This window comes from Labeo rohita, chromosome 16 (assembly GCF_022985175.1).
Source record: "Labeo rohita strain BAU-BD-2019 chromosome 16, IGBB_LRoh.1.0, whole genome shotgun sequence".
Taxonomy (NCBI): Eukaryota; Metazoa; Chordata; class Actinopteri; order Cypriniformes; family Cyprinidae; genus Labeo; species Labeo rohita.
The window spans coordinates 4,662,047-4,683,122 of record NC_066884.1 but is presented as its reverse complement, the minus strand read 5'-3'; the positions used below and the strand labels follow the sequence as shown (position 1 = coordinate 4,683,122).

Here is a 21,076-nt window from a genome sequence, read left to right as displayed (position 1 = left end):
ATTATATATATATATATATATATATATATATATAAATGCAATGTGGTACATAAATTTAATTTAATTTAATTTAATTTACTTCAATTTAAAATAAATACATGAATAAATAAATTAAGTAAAAACAAATAAAAAAATAATTAAATTAAATTAAATTAAATTAAATTAAATTAAAATACTTCAATATACATTTCTCTGCTCTGGTCTTGTGCAAAACTTCTCTATTCAAATAAAAAAAATGATAAGAAGAACAGCATGCCCTCCTATCAATTCCTGATGAATAAAATCAAGACCCGCCCCACATTTTTTCTTATGAAATATCTTGTTTCAGTCTATAATCTGACACTTTAAGGAAAAAAATTTGGGTTGTGAATGCTAAAATAAAATGCTAAATGCAATGTGGTACATAAATATAATTTAATTTAAAATTAATTTAAATTAAATTAAATTAAATTAAATTAAATTAAATTAAATTAAAAAAACACTTCAATATATATTTCTCTGCTCTGGTCTTGTGCAAACCTTCTATATTCAAATAATAACAGCATGCCCTCTTATCAATACCTGATGAATAAAATCAAGACCCTCCCTACATTTTTTTCTTATGAAATATCTTGTTTCAGTCTATAATCTGTCACTTCATGGAGAAAAATATGGGTTGTGAATGCTGCTTCATGTTAACGCTCAACAAAAGGATGTCTTCACAGACAGACAGTCAGTGTTTAAATTCCTGTTGGATAAATTTAAATAAAGCTTGTCATTTTCTTCCCAACTCTCAATTATGCGAACCTCATCGGCGCTGAATCCAGCGTCAGGTAATCATAATGATTATTAGAAGGATGCAGAGTTTATGCACACACGTCTACAAGCAAGAACAATGTGTTATGATTGCATCCCAGGTGTGAAGCCGTATGTGTTTACGCTACAGCTGAATCACACACCTGTGACACACATAAAGAAATCAATAATCGCAATATATGAAATTCCTTGCCAGAGGGTACTTTATCTTCCCCTGGAAAGACAAAATAACTGGCGGAAATTGTTAGAGTGGGAAAGCGGGATTTTGTTTGGAAGCGTGAACCGAGGTGGTCTTGCTCGTAATTAAGTTTTAATTGTAAATGTTTACTGTGCAACTTATTTTATTCACATTGTGTGTACTGTTAAAAGCTTGCCAGAAAACACTAGTCATTTAGTCGGTTAATGAAGCGGCAGGCTTGTACAAGCAAACTGCATTTCCCATCATTCTCTGTGGCTACACAAGAATGATAACTACAGCTATATCTAATGATCCTGATTTTGTTGCATTAGCACTGCAAAGGTTCCTGTTGAAGTAAAAACAACTCTGAAATTGCTCAGTATATCCAATTTATGGTCTTTAGCCAAGGCTACGTTTAAAAATACATATACTGATTGCACATTTTCATATTTCTTAAAACATCTTCCTTCACTGCTTTAATACTAGGGATGCACTCATGTCACTGATCAACAGCAAAATGAGCTCCATTTGATTTTTGTTTTCTCCTAAAAGCTACTCAAGCTGCTAAACAGTGAAATTACTGAACAATAATAATGCACTAAACTCAAAAAGCTAATCATTTTTTAACAATACCTCTAAAAAGCAAGTTGCAATAGACAAGATTATGAATGCAACACCAAATGAGTTACGGCCTACTTACGGTCTCTCTGAGTACGGTAATTTTTTAAATGTAATTTCAAACATTTTCAATCACTGGCTCTTTGTCGTTATGCTCATTTAAGAGACAAAAGTATAGTGATTGAAAACCTCATGTCCAAAAAGAAAAACAACCAATGATTTTTCCAACACAAATAGAGCTCATGCTACTCTCATACACTCAAAATGAGGCACAGTATATTCAGGTGGGAACCAAAATGACTTGTTTAGAGCCTCTTGTGCAAACATGGATTCAAGCAGATCACAATAATTGAGCTTGATTGTGCTGCATGATATTTTACAGGATGGTTGTGCAAAAGAATCGGTTTCATTTTGGTTCAATACCTCCATAAAAAGAAGCCATTCTCAGTTCTGGTGTTCAGCTCAAACGGTGCACAACCCGGATTTACTCTTATTGCTATTGCTAAAACATTAAAAAAAAAAGATCCATATTTATGGAAGCATATGGGTAGCAAAATTCATTTTAAAATGTAATATGCAAAATGCCAATGTATTTCTGTATTTACATTTACGTTTTCCCATACATATGTGCAACATTTAGTGCAAAATGAAAATACATGTTAAACTTATCTGATCGATTTTTTGTAGTACATTTTCATATTAATTTTGCAACTTATAAAGCATTAACATATGGTTTTAATTTACATATTAAATCTGGTACAGGAAATGGCAAGTGTAAATTATATAATGGAATTTTCTTTTTGCACTAAATGTTGCACATATGGTATGGGAAAATGTACAGAAATACATTGCCATTTTACATATTGCACTGGCATTTTACATATTACATTTCAAAAGGAATTTTGCTACCAATATGCTTCCACACATTTTGATTGTTTAATGCAATACCATTTCTTAAATTGTTCAAACAGATAAGTCATAGGCTCAAAATTAGGAAGATCACGGATCTCAGATTGTGGATAATGATTTTGTGTTATAAGATCACATATGATATATTTTCCTACCTGTTAAAATATCTGAATTTATAAATAAAATATTACATGTAGTACAAAATAGTACATTTTAAACGCTTAAAAACTTCTTGCTGTCAAATGGGTATAATGTTGTGGTTTGAAGGATAGTGACAAAGATTGGTAAAGACATAAAATAATAATCCTTAAGTAGTCTTTTAATGTATTTTAATTAGGGCTGTCAAACGATTAATCGCATACAAAATAAAAGTTGACTTTTTACTAGTTACTTTTTCAAATAAATAATGCAAGTCACTTTGTTTTCCCATTTATTGACTGACGCCTCTCCTGCGCCCATGTTGAGAGAAGTTGGAAGTCAGCGCGGAGACATTTACTTCAGCTGGAGGCTTATTCATTTCACTTTTGGTGTGCATGGGTCTTTACAGTTCTCAAAAATATTTTTGGGGGGTTTTTGTTATTGAAAATAAATAAGCGAGCCCAACTGGGTTGACAAAAAGTAGAACAAAAAGTAATGTAATGCATTACTTTCCATAAAAAGTAACTAAGTAATGCATTTAGCTACTTTTTTATGGAGTAATGGAATATTGTAATGCATTACTTTTAAAAAGAACTTTCCCCAACACTTCTGAATAGATGTTTTTAAATATATGTATTTTTAGCATATGTTACACTAAATGTCATTTTAGCAGTCTAAATCATGGTAAAAAAATGTATGGTAGTACGATCAAAAAATTAAACAAAACACATTCTAATGCATTGCACTTTAATTGTTTTGCTGCTTGAAAATGCTTTGTACTGTATATATCATGACAAACATCATCAGTCATACATATTGTAATATATTTTATTAAATAATATATTCTATATATGGCCATTTATAACATTATATAATGGTATTTTATTGACATTCCATGAAATTTTAAGGCCAGACTTAAAAGCAAAAGTCTTAAACAAGCACCACTACTAGATCCATAAAAGCTGTTTTTTCATGAACTTTGGTGCAGGCGTTGGGACTGGCAGCCTGTGGGTCCTGAATTCAGGAGCCTTTGAAATGATAATGTGCTTTCCACTATACATTACATTTTTATGCTGGATTTCAACATTCATGGTTGGGATATTGCTCAGAGACAAACAGCTACTCTGTGAAAATGGGTTTGATGTACTCAGTTTTGGAGCTGGCTGCTAAATGAGCAAGGAGGTAAGCAGAGATAAGATAAGCTCGCTTTGCCATGCAAGACACTAAACTGTCACAGCGAGGCAAACATCTCAACATGTTCTGCAGGGGTTTAAGCTGTCAGAAAGAGCATTCAGAGCTCCTCCCGCAGAAATTCTCCTCACAGAGTTGATATGGACAGACGACACAGTTACTGAAAACATGTGTCCGACAACCAGTCAAACGACAGAAACTGCTAGCATGGCAAGAATTTCAACGCCTTTGAGAGTGTGTCCCCTCGATCTAGGTCGTTCCATCTGGATTCGGAGATATCTGCCATTCAAGTGTGCCGAAGAGGGCTGCTGGGGACTCTTGGATGAACGCCTACATCATGAGAATGGGCAGTTTCTCTGAGGAAATGGGATCAAAAGACCATCTGCCCGTTCTGAGGGTCCTGCTCCTCTCTGAGAGTGGCCGAAGAACCCGGAGGAAGACAGAGAAGCGTTGCTACCGCAGACTTAGTTTTACATCCACCTTATTTTGCAATGTGGCAGTAAGCTATTTAAAGAGACAGTTCACCCAAAAATGAAAATTCTGTCATTAATTACTCACTCCCATGTTGTTCCAAACCCAAGACTTTCGTTCATCTTTCGAACACAAATTAGGAGAATACTTTTTGTGTGCAAAGAAAGCATAGATAATGACTTTATTCAACCATTTCTTCTCTTGAGTCATGTGTCACATGAACAAGTGTTGAAGAATGGCACGGAAGAGAAGAAATTGTTGAATAAATTTGTTATTTTTCTTTTCTTTGCACACAAAAAGCTGAACCACTGATGTCATTTGGACTATTTTAACAATGTCCTTACTACATTTCTGGGCCTTGAACATGGAAGTTGCATTGCTGTCTAAGCAGGGTCAGAAAGCTCTTGGATTTCACCAAAAATATCTTCATTTGGGTTCCGAAGATTAACAAAGGTCGTATGGGTTTGGAACGACACAAGGGTGAGTTTTTGGGTGAACTATCCCTTTAAACTAGAATGGCAAGTGCAGTAAATGGGAAAACTATTCACAACATTTCCGGAATGTTCACAGCAACTAACATTCCAAATGAACAAATGTGTTCCAGTAACATTAATAGAAAGTTTGTTCAAAGTTAATAACATTATCAAAAAAGTTTTTCTTTTTTTACTTATATAACATTGATGGAAAATCTTTCTGAAACATTTTAGTGGAAGTGAATGTTTTTTAATGTTATAAAAATATTTTGATAACATTCCTATTAAGTTATGAATGAAGGTACATTCCATTTTAGAATTTTCTAAACATTGCATTACAGTACATTACTTCTGAATGAATCTCTGAACATTCTGAAACATTCTAAACATTCTAAACGTTTTTAACTAAATATTATAGAAATGAAACGTTTGAACAATGTAACATTTTTGTGTTTTAAAACATTAGTAAAGATCAGATAACTGTCCTGTTAGCAACATAGGCTCTCACTGGAAATACGTGCCTCTATATACATTTCTGCAAAACTGAAAAAATGTACCTATATGTACGAATCACTGCAGTTTCCAGTTGAAATGAACACTAGAGGCAGTAAAACTCCGACAACTACTATTCCTTTTCACACAAGGTATGATTTACAGGTACAGAGTTCTGATTAATAAAGCCTAATTTGCACACAATTACCTGCAGAATATATGTTATGACTTTAAAACAACTTTAATATCCAGCGATATTTGAAAACTTATACTTTTGAACGTTTTCATCACATATATAGCTTTATATGGACGAGTCTTCTAATTCAGTAGGTTTGCTCAATAGCTCCTGCAATACAGCGATGCACCCTGTAAAACTACGGTTCGACAAAACAGCTCCGACATGCATAAGGAAGTTAAAATAGCACGGCTGCATCAACAAATGCGTTTTTATACCACTTTTGCATTTGTTAACACTACCGGGTAGGTTTAGGGTTGGGTTTGGAGTAGAGGATATTTCCAACACATAGAGCATCAACCTTTAGCGACACTACCTGGATATTTCAACTCTGAACAGCCGCAATACTTACATCAAGCACCGTAATATAAAACCCAACAATACATGCCTGTACCAGCGTAATAAAAATGTGCCACAGTCACATATTGAACATGTGTTTTAGCGCCAGACATTTCACTGGTGTTGCAAAAATATTTTCTGTTTACATTTATAGAACAATGTTTGTTCATAACTTTGAGAGAACCTTGCCAGAATGTTACTCAAAGTTCTGAGAATGTTTCTTTGTTAGCTATGGACTTGTTTCAGATGTTTCAAAAGTAACATTCCCATCATATTTATAAAATGATAACACTGATCATTCATTAATGTTTTCTCTAACACTCTCATAACCAAGAACAAATATTTTTAAAACATTAACACTTGCAAACTTTCTTTTTTATATTATTGTTAGCTGGTTCTGCGCTACCAACCAATGTGTTATGCTTACGCTAAAAAATGAAAATAATATGATAATACCAGTTTGCAATATCAAGCGGCAAAACAGACAGGTAAAATAGCTGGAAGCAAATGGCACCAGACGCTTTGCACATTCAAGTCATCAAGAGCTGTGGCTACTCTCACACTAAAAACAAGGTTGATATGCTCTCTATTAAAATTCTCTCACAAAGTGAAATGCATTAGAGCAAAAACCAAGAATTTTCTGAAATGCACACGGCCAACAGGTCTAATACTCTTGGAACAGTGTGGCCTACCGAGAGCTGAATTTATCACGGGCCTTCCTCTCAGCTGGCATAAACGCAACGCAACCATCCACGGCATAAGACCTGACTCTCATTCAAGCGGCATCTCTCCCTTTTCTTTGCATTCAGCGGCAATATAGTTAGCTTTAACGACATCCAGAGGGGGTGTGAGAAGGGGCAAGCCTCCAGGCTTAAATATCATCATCAAAGAAGATCAGTTTCCCTTGCTCAAAGATGAAAAAGCATGTGCTAAAAAGCCCGGGGTCAGAAAATGTGTAATACAGATTCATCCCCGGTTTGACTGATTTGGCTGTAGCAACAAGGCCACGAGTTCTTCGTTTCGCTGAATGAGACTCAAAGACAGAGCTGGCAGTAGTTATTCTCTCTTGTGAATCATCCGGAATCACTTCTGGATGAATCACATAAACGTCCGACCAATTTCCATGTGTTGCATTTGATAAAACATTAATTAAACGTCTGAAAAGACATCCATTTAGTCTCTCTGATGAAGCTAGCATGCTAATCATGATTGGAGTATGACAGGGAGCTACTATCCCAGCTGAAAATAGCAGCTTGGATGGTGAGTTGGTTAGTTAATTTGTGATTTTTTATGTCATTACATTGTTTGTAGCAGAAACAAATGGGGGAAAATTTTAGAAAAAAATATTTTACGTATATTTTATGATGTAGAGGACATCAGGACTAGGAAAATTAAGACTTGTTAAATGAAAAAACTTGGTCAAACCTCGAAACATTTAGTATGTCTGAAAAGCCCAGATGTCCTCTTTAAAGGACATCCAGACTTAAAATTTTGACATGTTTGGTCTCAGAGAAATTTGCTAAAACATACTGTCCGCTACAGAGCGAATGATTCTAATGATTCTTTTCTAAATTAATCTATTCTTCATGCATAAAGAATATAATAATTTAACAAAGAATCATTAGACTGGTGGAGGACTGCTTTTTAAGCAGTAAAACCGATTGTCAGAACCATCTGAATCAGACACAGGAGTCATCATTCCAAACACTTGACCAAATTAGTCACTACTCACTTGTTCACCGAATCAGCTCACATGACTCACTCACTAACCAATCTAATCACCTTTCATCTCCAACTTGAAATGAGCCTATTACCACCTTTTAACCATTAATTAATGATTATTTCGGTCACTGAGTAATCGGTCAAATATTCTGATGATTAATCGAGTAATTGGATAACTGTAATTGATTTGTGTGTGTGTGTGTGTGTGTGGTAATAAAAATAGACCTAAGCAAACAATAACCTTTAAAATTACTTAAATATATTAGGGCTGTCAAATGATTAATCATGAATAATCGGATACAAAATAAAGGTTTGAGTTTGCCTAATATATGTGTGTGTGCTGTGTGTTATTATTATGTATATATAAATACAAACACATTCATTTATATATTTAAGAAATATTAATATTATAATATGTATCTACTTTATGCATTATATTGAATGCCTGCTTTTATCTAATTCTTGTTTAATGTTGACTAAACAACATTTAATTATTTAATTTTTAATTTTTGGACATTTCTTCACGACAGAAATTCTACAGCCACAGTAATTTCTTCAGTATGAGCTTTTATTTTGAAATCGCAACAAACAGTTAGCATATTGAGAAAGATAATGATGTATTCTCCTGTGTTTGCATAGGCTTACAAATATGATGAAATGGCACATGTTGCATTCCCAGATGAACAGTATAATAAATCCAAACTCAGAGCAACATGCAGAGATGTTTGTGTGGAGCAGCATTTACTGTGAACGCTCTGTCATGTGTAATCTACATCCATTTAAATAATTAACACACAGATTAAACCTGCTCCGCATATAATTGTTGAATTGAATCGTAGCATACTTACTTTATTACGATTTTTAAATGGATTTTGGAATGATCATCTTTGGAATGCGACACTTCCAGTATTTTGCCGTTTACTCGACACAGACAAAATGCAGTCGAGGATTTTTTAATAATTAAGTACTCTAATTGAATCGAGGAATCCTAAAAACCCCACTGACAACCATTGCAGAACTCAACTAGGAACGAAATAAACTGTTATCTGCGTTAGCAACTTCTGAGTTTACTCAAATCAAAGAGTTGAAATAGTTTGACGACACAGACTTCGAACCCAATTAGACAGAATTTCATAACCTAAATGGTGAGTCACAAATACTGTTTCTGTCTTCATTCAGCCAAGGAGAAGCTGCTGAAGCAAAACTAATAAGAAGATGAGAGGCTATAATACATCAAACATGTTTGCTGGTTTAAACGCTGTTCTTAATGAGGCCTTTTCTACACCAAAAAGTACCTTTCATCGATATGTTTTGAGCCCTGTTCATCTTTCATTAAGCAAATAATATAGCAGTACTCATTTCTCACATATCCTGGGGATATAGCATATTTTATCTTTATTCAGTTCAATCATGCATCATATTCCAAAATGTAAAATGCCACCCACAATACCTGAGCGCACATCAAAGTTTCTCACGCTGATAATTAAAGCAACACCTAAATTATTAACCGTATTTCGGATTTCACACGCAGGCTTTTCCCGCTGGGGCGACTCACGTTTGATTGCGCCATGCAAAAGAAGGCTAATGCAAAAGAACTGCAGGATTTTACAGCAGGCGCTGCAGAACACTTCATAAATCACCATATCTAAAGCAATCCCAGAAAGACAAATGAGAGGCAGAGAGAATTTTAAGCACAATACAAGTTAAAAAACAATGTTCATTTGAAATTCAACAAAACAGAATAATATAAAAGCTGCATATATCAAAGCCAAAGCCAGAGTACTGTAGGCTTACAGCAAAGTACCTGGATTCATTTTTGAGCCAACATGCTGCTTACAAAAGAATCTGTGGCCTCGAGAAGTACTTGGACACTCAAGCCACACTTTAAAATATCTGAATGCCAATGCACTGAATAACAAAATATCACAGCAAGTGGAATTTTAAAGAATTAAATTATAAGAAAAAAAAATCAAAAGGCATTTATTAGATTTTAAATTATAAAACTGAATGCAGTTCAGTTTGTCACAAAGAAATGCGGTTCAAAATTAGTTGGTTTTCAAACAGTAGTGGAACATATTCATAGTTTATGTGATGAATTTCACCTCTGGTTCCTCCTGCGTGACACCTGCGTGAAATAATCTAAACACTAGCTAGTTATTGGGTTAGACTGCATATCCAATATATTTGTGATGATTTAGATATAATTTATAAAAGGGAGAGATGTATAAATGTGACCCTGGACCACAAAACCAGTCTAAAGTAGCATTGGGAATATATGTAGCAATAGCCAACAATACATTGTGTAGATCAAATTTTTCTTTTATGCCAAAAACCATTAGGATATGAAGTAGATTATGTTCCATGAAGGTATTTTGTAAATTTCCTATCGTAAATATTAAAACTTTATTTTTGATTAGTAATATGCATTGCTAAGAACTTCATTTGGACAACCTTAAAGGCATTTTCTCAATATTTATATATATTGATAATTGATATATAAATCTCAATTTCATTAAAATTGACCATTATGACTGGTTTTGTGTTCAAACTGTGATACAAAAAGTTATTTTAAAACTCTGATTCAATGTTTTTTTTTTTATTTTTTTTTTATTTTTTTTTTTTTAACACATGATAAGCTGCTGTCTACTATTAGGTATATTTATGGACCTAAAACAAAATTATTCATTAAAAAATAATGTAATGAAAAAAATCTCATTTGTGTGAGAGGATTTTCCCCCAAAATCATAGTTAGTCTTATTGCATTGGATTAAAACTTATTGTTTTTGCTCATTCAGGATATAACAACTCCCCAAAAATGTTTATTTGTTGTCATCTTCCTAGTTAAAAATGACAGGCCTACAAGAAAAATATAAATTATATATTTCCTGTTATGCCATATTATTTCCTGTTATGGCATATTATTAGTTAAATCTTTTCATCAACTTGTGTTCTTTTAGCACAGGTTTTGCATTTCTTTTTGGAGCATATTGATCATAGGCCTCAGTGATCTGAACATGCGCACCTTCGTTTTTGAGTAAACATTGCCAATAATATCCACAAATGTTGCTTTTTGTACTCAAAAATTGAGTTGCATGAGCTAAGATCAATGAGGCTTACAATCAGCCAGTTCCAAAAAGAAATGATGACAAGATGACAAAGACTGAATCCAAAATTTAGTGATAATAGAGCATAATTACAGATTTACAAGCAATGATAAAAAGGCCAGTCATTTGACCATGAACATGAAAAATTAGACAAAAACATGTCCTTTTTGAATCTACTTGTCAAATATGGCTGTTTGTTGAAACTTTGGTCCTGATTGAAAAAAATCCTTTCTTTTTAGAGAATATACATAATTATTGAGATATATATTGCATATCATGACAGGGCTGAAATATATCAACGTTGTTTTAGCTGTATTGCTTAGCACTAGTTGGATAATGTCATTTAAAAAAAAGAGCTTGTGCACCATTTGTTTCCAGAAACCAATTGCTTTGATATTTTATCATCTAATGCAATGACATTCAGACATTTTAAGTGTGTCCAAATGCATTAATGCCCTGTGATGCTCTGCAAAAGCAGAAAAGGCCTCCTTTTAATAATAACAGCTCAGCCTCAAAAACCCAAGCATCCAGAAAATGAAAATGAGCTTCTTAGTGCAGTTTCCCCAAGCGTCTATCCGTCACTTCCTACCTCTGCAGATGGGAATAGGAAAATCCCACACCGCTACATTAGACGTGCTGGTGACACAGGTCAGCTGTGCGTGGCCGTCCAGGGTATATCCAGCCACACAGTGGTACCGGATTCTGTCTCCCACATTGAAGCTCGTTCCGTTTAGGATTCCTTTGGCAGGAACTCCTGGATTCCCACAAGAGCTGCTTTGTAGTTCTGAGGAGATACAAAGAGAAGATGCCAAATTCAGACGTAGTAAAGGGCCAGTTGATGAGCACAATTTTATTCTTAACGCATTGCTGATTTCTGCTGGTTATAGCAAGCCAATTAGCAAGTTGCAAAGCATGTATTCATCAAAAAATAATGAAAACAATGAATAAAAAATGAATTTGTGCAAGAAACAAAAAGGCCACATCCTACTACAATAAAAAAGATAGTTATCTATTAAAAAAAAGAATGCAGTCGACTGTACTTATTTCTCACAGATCTGACGTCAGACTAATATTCCTGCTTTGACACATTTCTAATCCTCAGGGACACATGTCTGGATATGATATGTTAAGCTCGCTTATCTTTGATTTATACCAGCACATATCCGCTCTGAGCACCTGCCACCATCATGAAATTCCATTTCAATCCTCAGTCGACTTCAGACACACTGCACTGCCCGTTTCAGACTGATATTTATGACAATCAGATGATCATCAGTTGTGATGATCATGAACTAGTTACTATAAGTAGCACCTGGTACAACGGTATATGCTGTATTCTGCATTCTAAAATTTCAAAGAATGCAAAATAAAGTTATTTGTAATTTTATAAATACAATAAAATGGAATAAAAAACAGAACAATAAATATGTCAGTGTATACTGTCTGTTATAGTATGTCAAGTATTTTGTGTACTAAAATACACAAAATGTTTTTTAAGTTTTATAAACAGTTCCGTTTAATGTTTTTTTTAAACACATCTTTAATGCTCACGAAGACTGCATTTATTTGATAAAAAATGCAGTATAAATAGGAATAATGTGAAAAATTATTACAAATGAGTTTTCTATTTAAAATGTAATTTATTCCTGTGATCAAAGCTGAATTTTCAGCATCATTACTTCAGGCCTCAGTGTCACATTATCCTTCTGAAATCATTCTAATAGGCTGATTTGCTGCTTAAGAAACATTGTTTATTATCAATTTTGAAAACAGTTTCGTTTCTTTGTATTTGTGTGGAAACCATTGTCTTTGATGAATAGAAAGTTCAAAAGCTTTTATTTGAAATGGAAATCTTTGTATTTAAAGACATTATAAATGTCTTTACTAACACTTTAGATCAATTTATTGGGTCCTTGCTGAACAAAAGAATTAGCAGAATTAATAACAGAATATATCAGCAGTACAAAGCAAAGAATTGTTCATAACAGACTTGTCCTTTTTTGTGCTACAAACACTGATACATCCACACAAACGCCTCGTTGTGAAATGACATGAACTCTAAGCTGCTGTATTTTGATTTCTGTCACCACAGAAAAGAACATTTTGTGCCTGCATTTTAGGAAATGGCACCATAAACTGAAGAATTTAGCATGTCATCTAAAAAGAAAATGCATGTAAATGCATCTGCACAGCATGTGAAGAACACAACAAAAGTCTTTTAAAGGTCCTTATAGTTCTACATTAGAAAGTATAATGCACTTTAATGCATTTCGCTAATGTGCTTCTGCATTAGAATTATACAAGTTTAAAAAGTGACCCTCTAAAACCAGCAGACGTGCAAAATTACAACTTGAGCAGGTGATTTATAGACGCCGTTTAGCAGATAGAATGATATGGCAGTGCATTTGCTCCCTGGTACACAGTCAGTGAACCATTAATTTCATCTCAATTTGTGCTCTAAAGTCTTATGCTTAAAGCGTCTTAAAACCACGTCACTTCACACCAGCGAAAGCATTATCTCTATGTCACTCAATGAGACAGATCCTACTTTACTTAATCTACCTTTAACAACAGATCATGCACTTTCACACCAATGCTTTGCATGAACACGTTTTCCATTCGGTTTGGAATCGAGAGCTTTGTTGCTTAAACTAAAGCTAGTTTCTGCTTGCGACTATCATCGCTCACTCTCTGTCTATGTTTTCCAGTGTGACTCTCTACATAGGAACACGGCCCATCTGTCAGCTCATCTCCGCTCGAATATAGTCCCACTGAGCTTTACGCCCATGAACTGGGGTAATGGAGGCATTTCCTGTTCATTACGACAGGTTGGACTCCGTGGCTTTCTATATTATGGCAGTCAAATAAATGGCCCGGAGTGGAAATGAATCAGGCTTAGTACAGAAAGTGTTGAAGTATTACCTTTGAGAGAGGATTATTTATTTTTCTCCCCCTGTACCAAAGAAGCAATTACAAACCTGGTCCCTCAGCAGTCTTAAAAAAAACTCTAATACAAACAGAGACATGACAAAAGCGTCCGTTTGATTGTGCTACTGCCGCTCTGACTGATGGGCAGGACACTGGTGGAGTGCGACATTTGGAGTTGGAAATTACTTTTGGAAAGAGACCATTCCATGTAATTGCTACTCAGGAGTTGTGATTTGTGGAAATACAAAGCCTACTGATGTGAAATACAGCAGCAGTTCTGTTGAACTGGTTTTGTTTTACAAGGTTGATTTTACTCTGGACACCACATAGAGACTCAGCACTAGTTTTTGTTGTACAAACTTGAACTATCCACCTATCCGTCTATCTATCCATACTTTCATCTATCTATCTATCTATCTATCCATCAGTCTATCACCCATCCATCACAAGTTGCATAGGCTCAACAATACACTGCTCCATCCATTCATCCATCCATCCATCCATCCATCCAATCTATCATTCATTCATATATCCATCAAATCCATCCAATCTATCATCATGAATTCCATAAGCCCAACTGCTCCAATTATCCATTCATCCATCCATCCACAAATCTATAATCCATCTATTCACAAATCTATCATTCATCCATTTATCAATAAATCATCCACCAATCGATCAAAAATTACATAGACCCAACATTATACTGCTCCTCCATCCATCCTACAATCCTATCATCCATCCATCAATCTATCAGTGTATCACCCATCCATCCTAAGTTGCATAGGCCCAACAATATACTGATCAATCAGTCCATCAATACATAACCCCTTCATCCATTCATCCATCCATCCAATCTATCATTCATCCATCAAATCCATCCATCAATCTATCATTATTAATTGCATAGGCCAACAATACACTGCTCCATCATCTACCAATCTATAATCCATCCATTCAAAAATCTATCATACATCCATTCATCAATAAATCATCCACCAATCCATTATTTATCCATTCATCCATCAAAAATTACATACATCCAACATTATACTTCTCTTCCACCCATCCATCCATCCATCCATCCATCCATCCTATCATCCATCCATCACCCATCCATCCTAAGTTGCACAGGCCCAACAATACACTGATCCATCTGTCCATCTATCAGTCTATCACTCATCCATCCATCAAAAATTGCACAGGCCCAACAATATACTGCTCCATCCATCCATCAATCTATCAGTCTATCACCCATCCATCCTAAGTTGCATAGGCCCAACAATATACTAATCCATCCGTCCATCTATCAGTCTATATTTCATCCATCCATCATGAATTGCACAGGCCCAACAATATACTGCTCCATTCATCCATCCATCACTCATCCATACATCCATCCAATTTATCATCATTAATTGTATAAGCCCAACTATACACTTCTCCATCCATCCACAAATCTATAATCCATCCATTCACAAATTTATCATTCATCCATTCATCAATAAATCATCCACCAATCTATAAATCATCCTTTCAATCAATCAAAAATTACATAGACCCAACATTATACTGCTCCTCCATCCATCCAACAATATCATCCATCCATAAATCTATCAGTCTATCACCCATCCATCCTAAGTTGCAAAGGCCCAACAATACACTGATCCATCTGTCCATCTATCAGTCTGTCACTCATCCATCCATCATGAACTGCACAGGCCCAACAATACACTGCTCCATCCATCCATCCATCCATCTAAATTCATCCATCAAACCCATCCATCCATCCATCCATCCATCCCAACAATACACTGCTCCACCCATCTACCAATCTGTAATGCATCCATCCACAAATCTATCATTCATTGATTCATCAAAAAATCATTCAATCTATTATTCATCCATTCACCCATCAAAACTTATATTATACTGCTTCTCCATCCATCCAACAATCATATTATCCATCAATCCATCCAACCTATCATTCACGCACTCATCTATTAATCCATTCAACAATCTATCATCCATCTATAAATACATAATTCATCCATAAGTTCATCAAAAATTGCACTGATCCAACAATATACTGCTCCTCCTTCCATCCAACAATCTATCATTCATTCATTCATTCATCAATCCATCCAACCTAACATTCATCAATTCATCTATTAATCCATCCATTCATTTGTAAATCTTTCATTCATCCTTAAATCCATCCCGTCCTCCATCCATCCATTTATCATGAATTGCACAAGCCCAACAATATACATATGAACATCAACAATATAACTATCAACACGAGTGGCTTTTGATGGCTGCATGTTCTATATTCATATTTAATCTAGTCTGGGTCATATTTTCTTTCACTTTGCGTAGGATGAGAGGATATCCAGCAACCTGTTCATGCTGGCATCGGTCTAATTTGGCTGGCTTCTCCCTAGTGACTAATAAATTTGTGCCAAAATACTGTATTATTGGACACACAACAACTAATATGGGAAATGCTTTCCCATAATAAACCCATTTCGCTGTCGATGACCCTTTAGAAAGACCTGCAACACACCAGTTGAAAACCACTACAATAGAACATGAGATCACAATCAATTCAAAAAAGATAATATTCAAATCTCTTACTATACACACACCCACAAACACTTATTGATATTTCAGAATCAATCTGTCTATCTAACACCACTTTTATACAATCCAGTGAATTCCAAATAAAGTCCTTCCCTACATTTTATATCATTGAATATCCTGTTTCACTCAGAGATGTCACATTAGGAACGTTAAATGGATTGTAAACACCATTTCAGCTTGATGAAATGCTACACACGGATATGTGGCGGTCACTGCATGCCATTGAAGTGTCACTCCACAGATAACTATCTAAGAAACAGCTAAGATTTGGTTTGCTCAAACCTCCTGTGTTTACCTTCACATCCACCGCGGTGGCCTTTGCAACAAGCATCTGATTTATGGAGCACAGCAGGAGAGTGTGCTGTTTTACCTGTCATTATTTAACATGACAGCTTCTACAATAAATACAAACATAAACATGGCATAAGCATGGCATGTGGCCTGTCATACCCATTCACAGCAGGTTATACCTCCACTGCTCGTGGCACACGACACCTCTCTGTCATAATGAATGTTGTTGGGTGATCTCGATTGACAGTTACAGGACTGTGGAAGCACTAGCCTGTCTGTTGCTGCCAATGTACCCAATAATGTTCCAGATTCAGTACAACTAGCTCTACGGACAGAATCCAACATGCTGTCAATTTGCACAGAAAAGACAAAAATTTGACCCACTTCATAAATGTTACTATCAAAATTTGATACAATGCACTGTGTAAATACATGTTTTTACATCGCATTTACATTTGAAAATGCCCCGTTATAGTTACCTATGTAATTAATTTCTAATGTAATTACACCTTACCCACCTTTAAATCTAACCAAAATGTAACCAAATCAGATCCTATTCCAGCAAATGTGTTTTGCAGTTCAACATGTGGTTAAAGACACCTAATATAAAGTGGCACCAAACAAAAAATAAATAAATAAAGTCACTTACTAACCTTGTTTGTGTGAATTTACATTCAGTTCACAATACTGTGTAAAGCTAGTAAATTCTCATGCACAGGGAGACGAAAGCAAACTGGTGTAATTATCTGCAAAGTGCTGATATAATGAATAACAAGAAGTTAATCCACCCAGAGTAGTCCAACTGATAAAATAGCATTTAAGATGACTTTACATATACATTCAAATAAATTAAAAAATGATCAAATCTGCATTTAAACCCTTTCTTTTAAATGCTTTAGCACATAGACTTCAAACATAAGTGCATTGTAGTAAACACAGTTGTTTTCAAAAATTGGGGAATGATTTGAAATTATTTTCTGCGGTAATCGACAGCATGTCACAGACGCTGCCAATAGAGCTTAACTTGTATTGAACCAGGGATATTCCTTTCAATCAGAAACAGCTCAGATAGATTCCACTGAACAGAGAGAGACCCTCGTGACTGACCCCCAGCTCTCTTATTATGAGAAATGGCTGCTATTTTGATCCCACTTGTGCTTGCTGGAGATGTTCATAATAGCTCCCAAAGTGTCTGTGAAAAGACCACCAGAAACACTATAAGGACACTTTTATCTCAAATCATCTAAGAGAAAACAGAACCAGCATTATTTGTGGCCTTCCCTCAAACTTGAAGCATTTAACACTTTTATTCGTAACCATAACCATTCAGTGAACCATAACCATTCAGTCTACTGAAGAAATGTAACCAAGTTAAAAAAAAACAACAACCACTTGAAATGACTGATGATAAATCTGGCTGAAAAATATATGTAAGGTTGGAGCGAAATAAAATCAAATAATTCATAATGACAAGTCAGAAGATGACAGATGCTGACAGGTCAGATGTTTTATATTTCAAAGAATTAATATGAAATGTATGAAACAAACACATTTATAGATATATGAACATTTAAATGGAAACAACAACAAAAAAAATACTCACTTTAAATAATTATTCTTTATTTGAGAATATGAGAATTTATATGTAAGCAAAATAATGTCATTTTAAACCCAAACAAGTCAAAGTGAAACAATTTACTATTTTACATCTGGAATTGAATTTCCTGGCAAAATAGGATACTTTAGAAGGAAAGAAGATTAAATGAAAGTGATTTTTAATATATAATTTAAAAATAATTAATTACATATACAAACAATTAGAATATATTAGGGCTGTCATTTTAACATATTAACTTAATTAATTATGAAAAAAATAACATGATTAAAATATTTTAACACAGTTAACGCACTGGCCCTGAATCCAAGACTTGTACTTCATTTCATATAGTTAACTGTTGACTAAAATGATGCAGGGCAACAACTCCATAAATGCAGTTATGCTCTAAAATTTAAGATATTAGTGCAAAAAATACCCCTGTATGTGCAGATATCGTGTGCTATCACACGGGCAGCAAGATATGACACGAGTGCTGATTTTGTCCTGATATATCATGAGCTTAAATGTGATTTTATACAACCGTTCAGTAAATAAGAAGTTCGTATTGTGCTATATTTGAAACACAATATTATGTGTTTTTGCTCCATTTTGCAGAGAACATATTATCTTTGAAGCCATAGCAGAATTGTTGCACGTCTCTGAGCAACACAGCGGTGTTTAGTTTCTGAACGCATACGCGTTTTGAACGAATCGTGTGAATCAGTGATTCAAAGGCCCATTCAAAAAGAAAGCCATTTACTTCATTCCTGAAATTAATCAAATGAATGTAAAATATTAACAAATTGTTGGTAACAAGATTGTTGGTAACAAAGCTGGTTTGGTTTACAATGACTTTCATCGTTTGAAAAAATACTGCGATGTTTCTCAAATTATCTTCTTTTATGTTCCATAGTTTATGTTAGGCCGTGGCAGCCTAAATGTTTTTGTGTAATAAATTCTATGTTGAATCAAATAAAATATTTTTATTTCTAAAACTGCAATTTGTAATGTCTACTTGATGCTTTTTCATTTACACAAAATAGCTTTAAATAATCTATTGTGGGTACTTTCACAGTCAAATTTATATATAGAATTTGTTCTTTTCTTTTTTTCATTTTTCCAATCAAGCTTGGGATCTATCTGGCAGACCAATAACAGACAGCGAGATTGAACTGTTTGAAATCAATTATTATTTTGCAATTCTGTGCCACTAGAGCTTTAAGATTTACACAGATCGCCTTTAATATCTATTTTCAGATAAAATGATATACATTCGTACGTCTGGACTGAGTGCTGAGAGCATAGTGGGCAAACCGCTGAGGTAATTACCACAGGCTGATCCCAGGAGATGAGCCATTCATCCCTCTATACATCTAATGACTTTGCTGCCCTTGAAGATGATGGAAGTTTGTCAGAGCGTCTATATTGCGACGCTGAGCACACTTCAGCACACAGCAATCTTTCCCTGGGAGCCTGTCACGAGTCGTGGTGCATTCAGAGTTATTGAGCTGTTTTTGCATACAAGCAATTCGCAAACACCACCAAAAACCTTCAACAGATCCACAGGGACGAGGCCACCAGGAACTCAAAGACAGGCAGATTTCACAGGTCACGAGAGAGCATAATGTATTTGGGAGACATTACGACATAATAGGCCACGAACAGCAAATTTCAAAGGTTGCAACACAAGACAAAGAGTGCTGCCATTTCTGCTGTGTTTTCATTTTGCTCACATTTCCATAAACGAGCGCTCTTTAGTCATCCCAGGAAATGTTTCCGAATCAATGTTTTGGCCCGTCCTAGCATTTAGATGCTAGAGGCTCTGCAGGGAGGAACGTTAATGCACGTCGTGATGACCGAACATTAGCATGTTGATCGTGACATATGGTATTTCCAGAGTCATTGGCATTCAATTGAAGGGCAGACAGAAAGGTTGAGGTTTTGCATCTAACTCTACACTCAGAAGCTGACTCGTACCGGATGGCGATAGACACATTAATCAAAGCGCACGCACTGACTGTCAAACATGGTTTCAGTTGTTCCGACGTGACGGAAAACTGACAGGAACCAAAATGAGATTTCTTTTCCCCTGTGTGTGTCCATCTCTCTCTCATAAATGTTGAATCACTAGCACATTAAAACCATTGGACACGAACCAATCCCTTGTTATTGCTGCTTGCTAAGACTTAGAACCCTTAACCCCTCACTGTTTGCACTACGGACACAAATTACACCTGAAATCACCAGGCTTGTTGACAAGAGGTGTGCTTTTGCTTTTTTTAATAGATCGAACAAACAATTTCACCTGGTGGACACCAAAACACCCTAAAAACTACCTCATGACCCATGTTGGAACTCATAAACCCCCAAGAATATCCCAAAAGACTTGGGAGCAATTACCTAACATCAACCCAAAATACCCTAGCAATGACCTAGAACAACCTACAGACCATGCCAAAAAAAAAACACACACAAAAAAATCTTTTTTTGCTAATCGACTTATGTTGTGACCCACAGACCCCAAATAATTTCATGGAGACTTTAACAGATTGACTGGTGGACATCCTACAAACTGCACTAAAATAACCATAAAGACAAGTCTGGGTTCTTCTGACTCATTGACCCATGTTTTGACTCATAAAACCCCAAGGATATCAAAGAGACTTGGTAGCAATCACCTAGAATCCATTCAAAATACCCCAACAACTACCCTGCAACCCGTGACAAAACATCATAGAGGCCAGGGTGGGTTCTTTACACTTTTTAACCAATGTTGGGACCCATAAACCCCCAAGATTATCAAAGAGACTTAGGTACAATCTCCTAGAAACCATTTAAAATACCCTACCAACCACCTAGAAGACCCTTAAACCATGCCAAAAAGAAAACTGATCTATGTTAGGACTCATAAACCCACATAGACTCCAAAGAATTCCAAATGAGACTTGGGTT

General features: G+C 35.2%; 1 protein-coding gene across 4 annotated transcripts in view; it reads right to left on the bottom strand.

Annotated features, from left to right (window-relative positions):
- Positions 1-21,076, bottom strand: part of csmd3a (CUB and Sushi multiple domains 3a) — a 352,779-nt gene that overhangs the window by 279,279 nt on the left and 52,424 nt on the right. For all 4 annotated transcript variants that reach the window (XM_051131369.1, XM_051131372.1, XM_051131371.1 and 1 more), the window contains exon 4: positions 11,255-11,449. In XM_051131369.1, the coding sequence (XP_050987326.1) occupies positions 11,255-11,449 (195 nt within the window). The remainder of the gene's footprint in view (positions 1-11,254; positions 11,450-21,076) is intronic.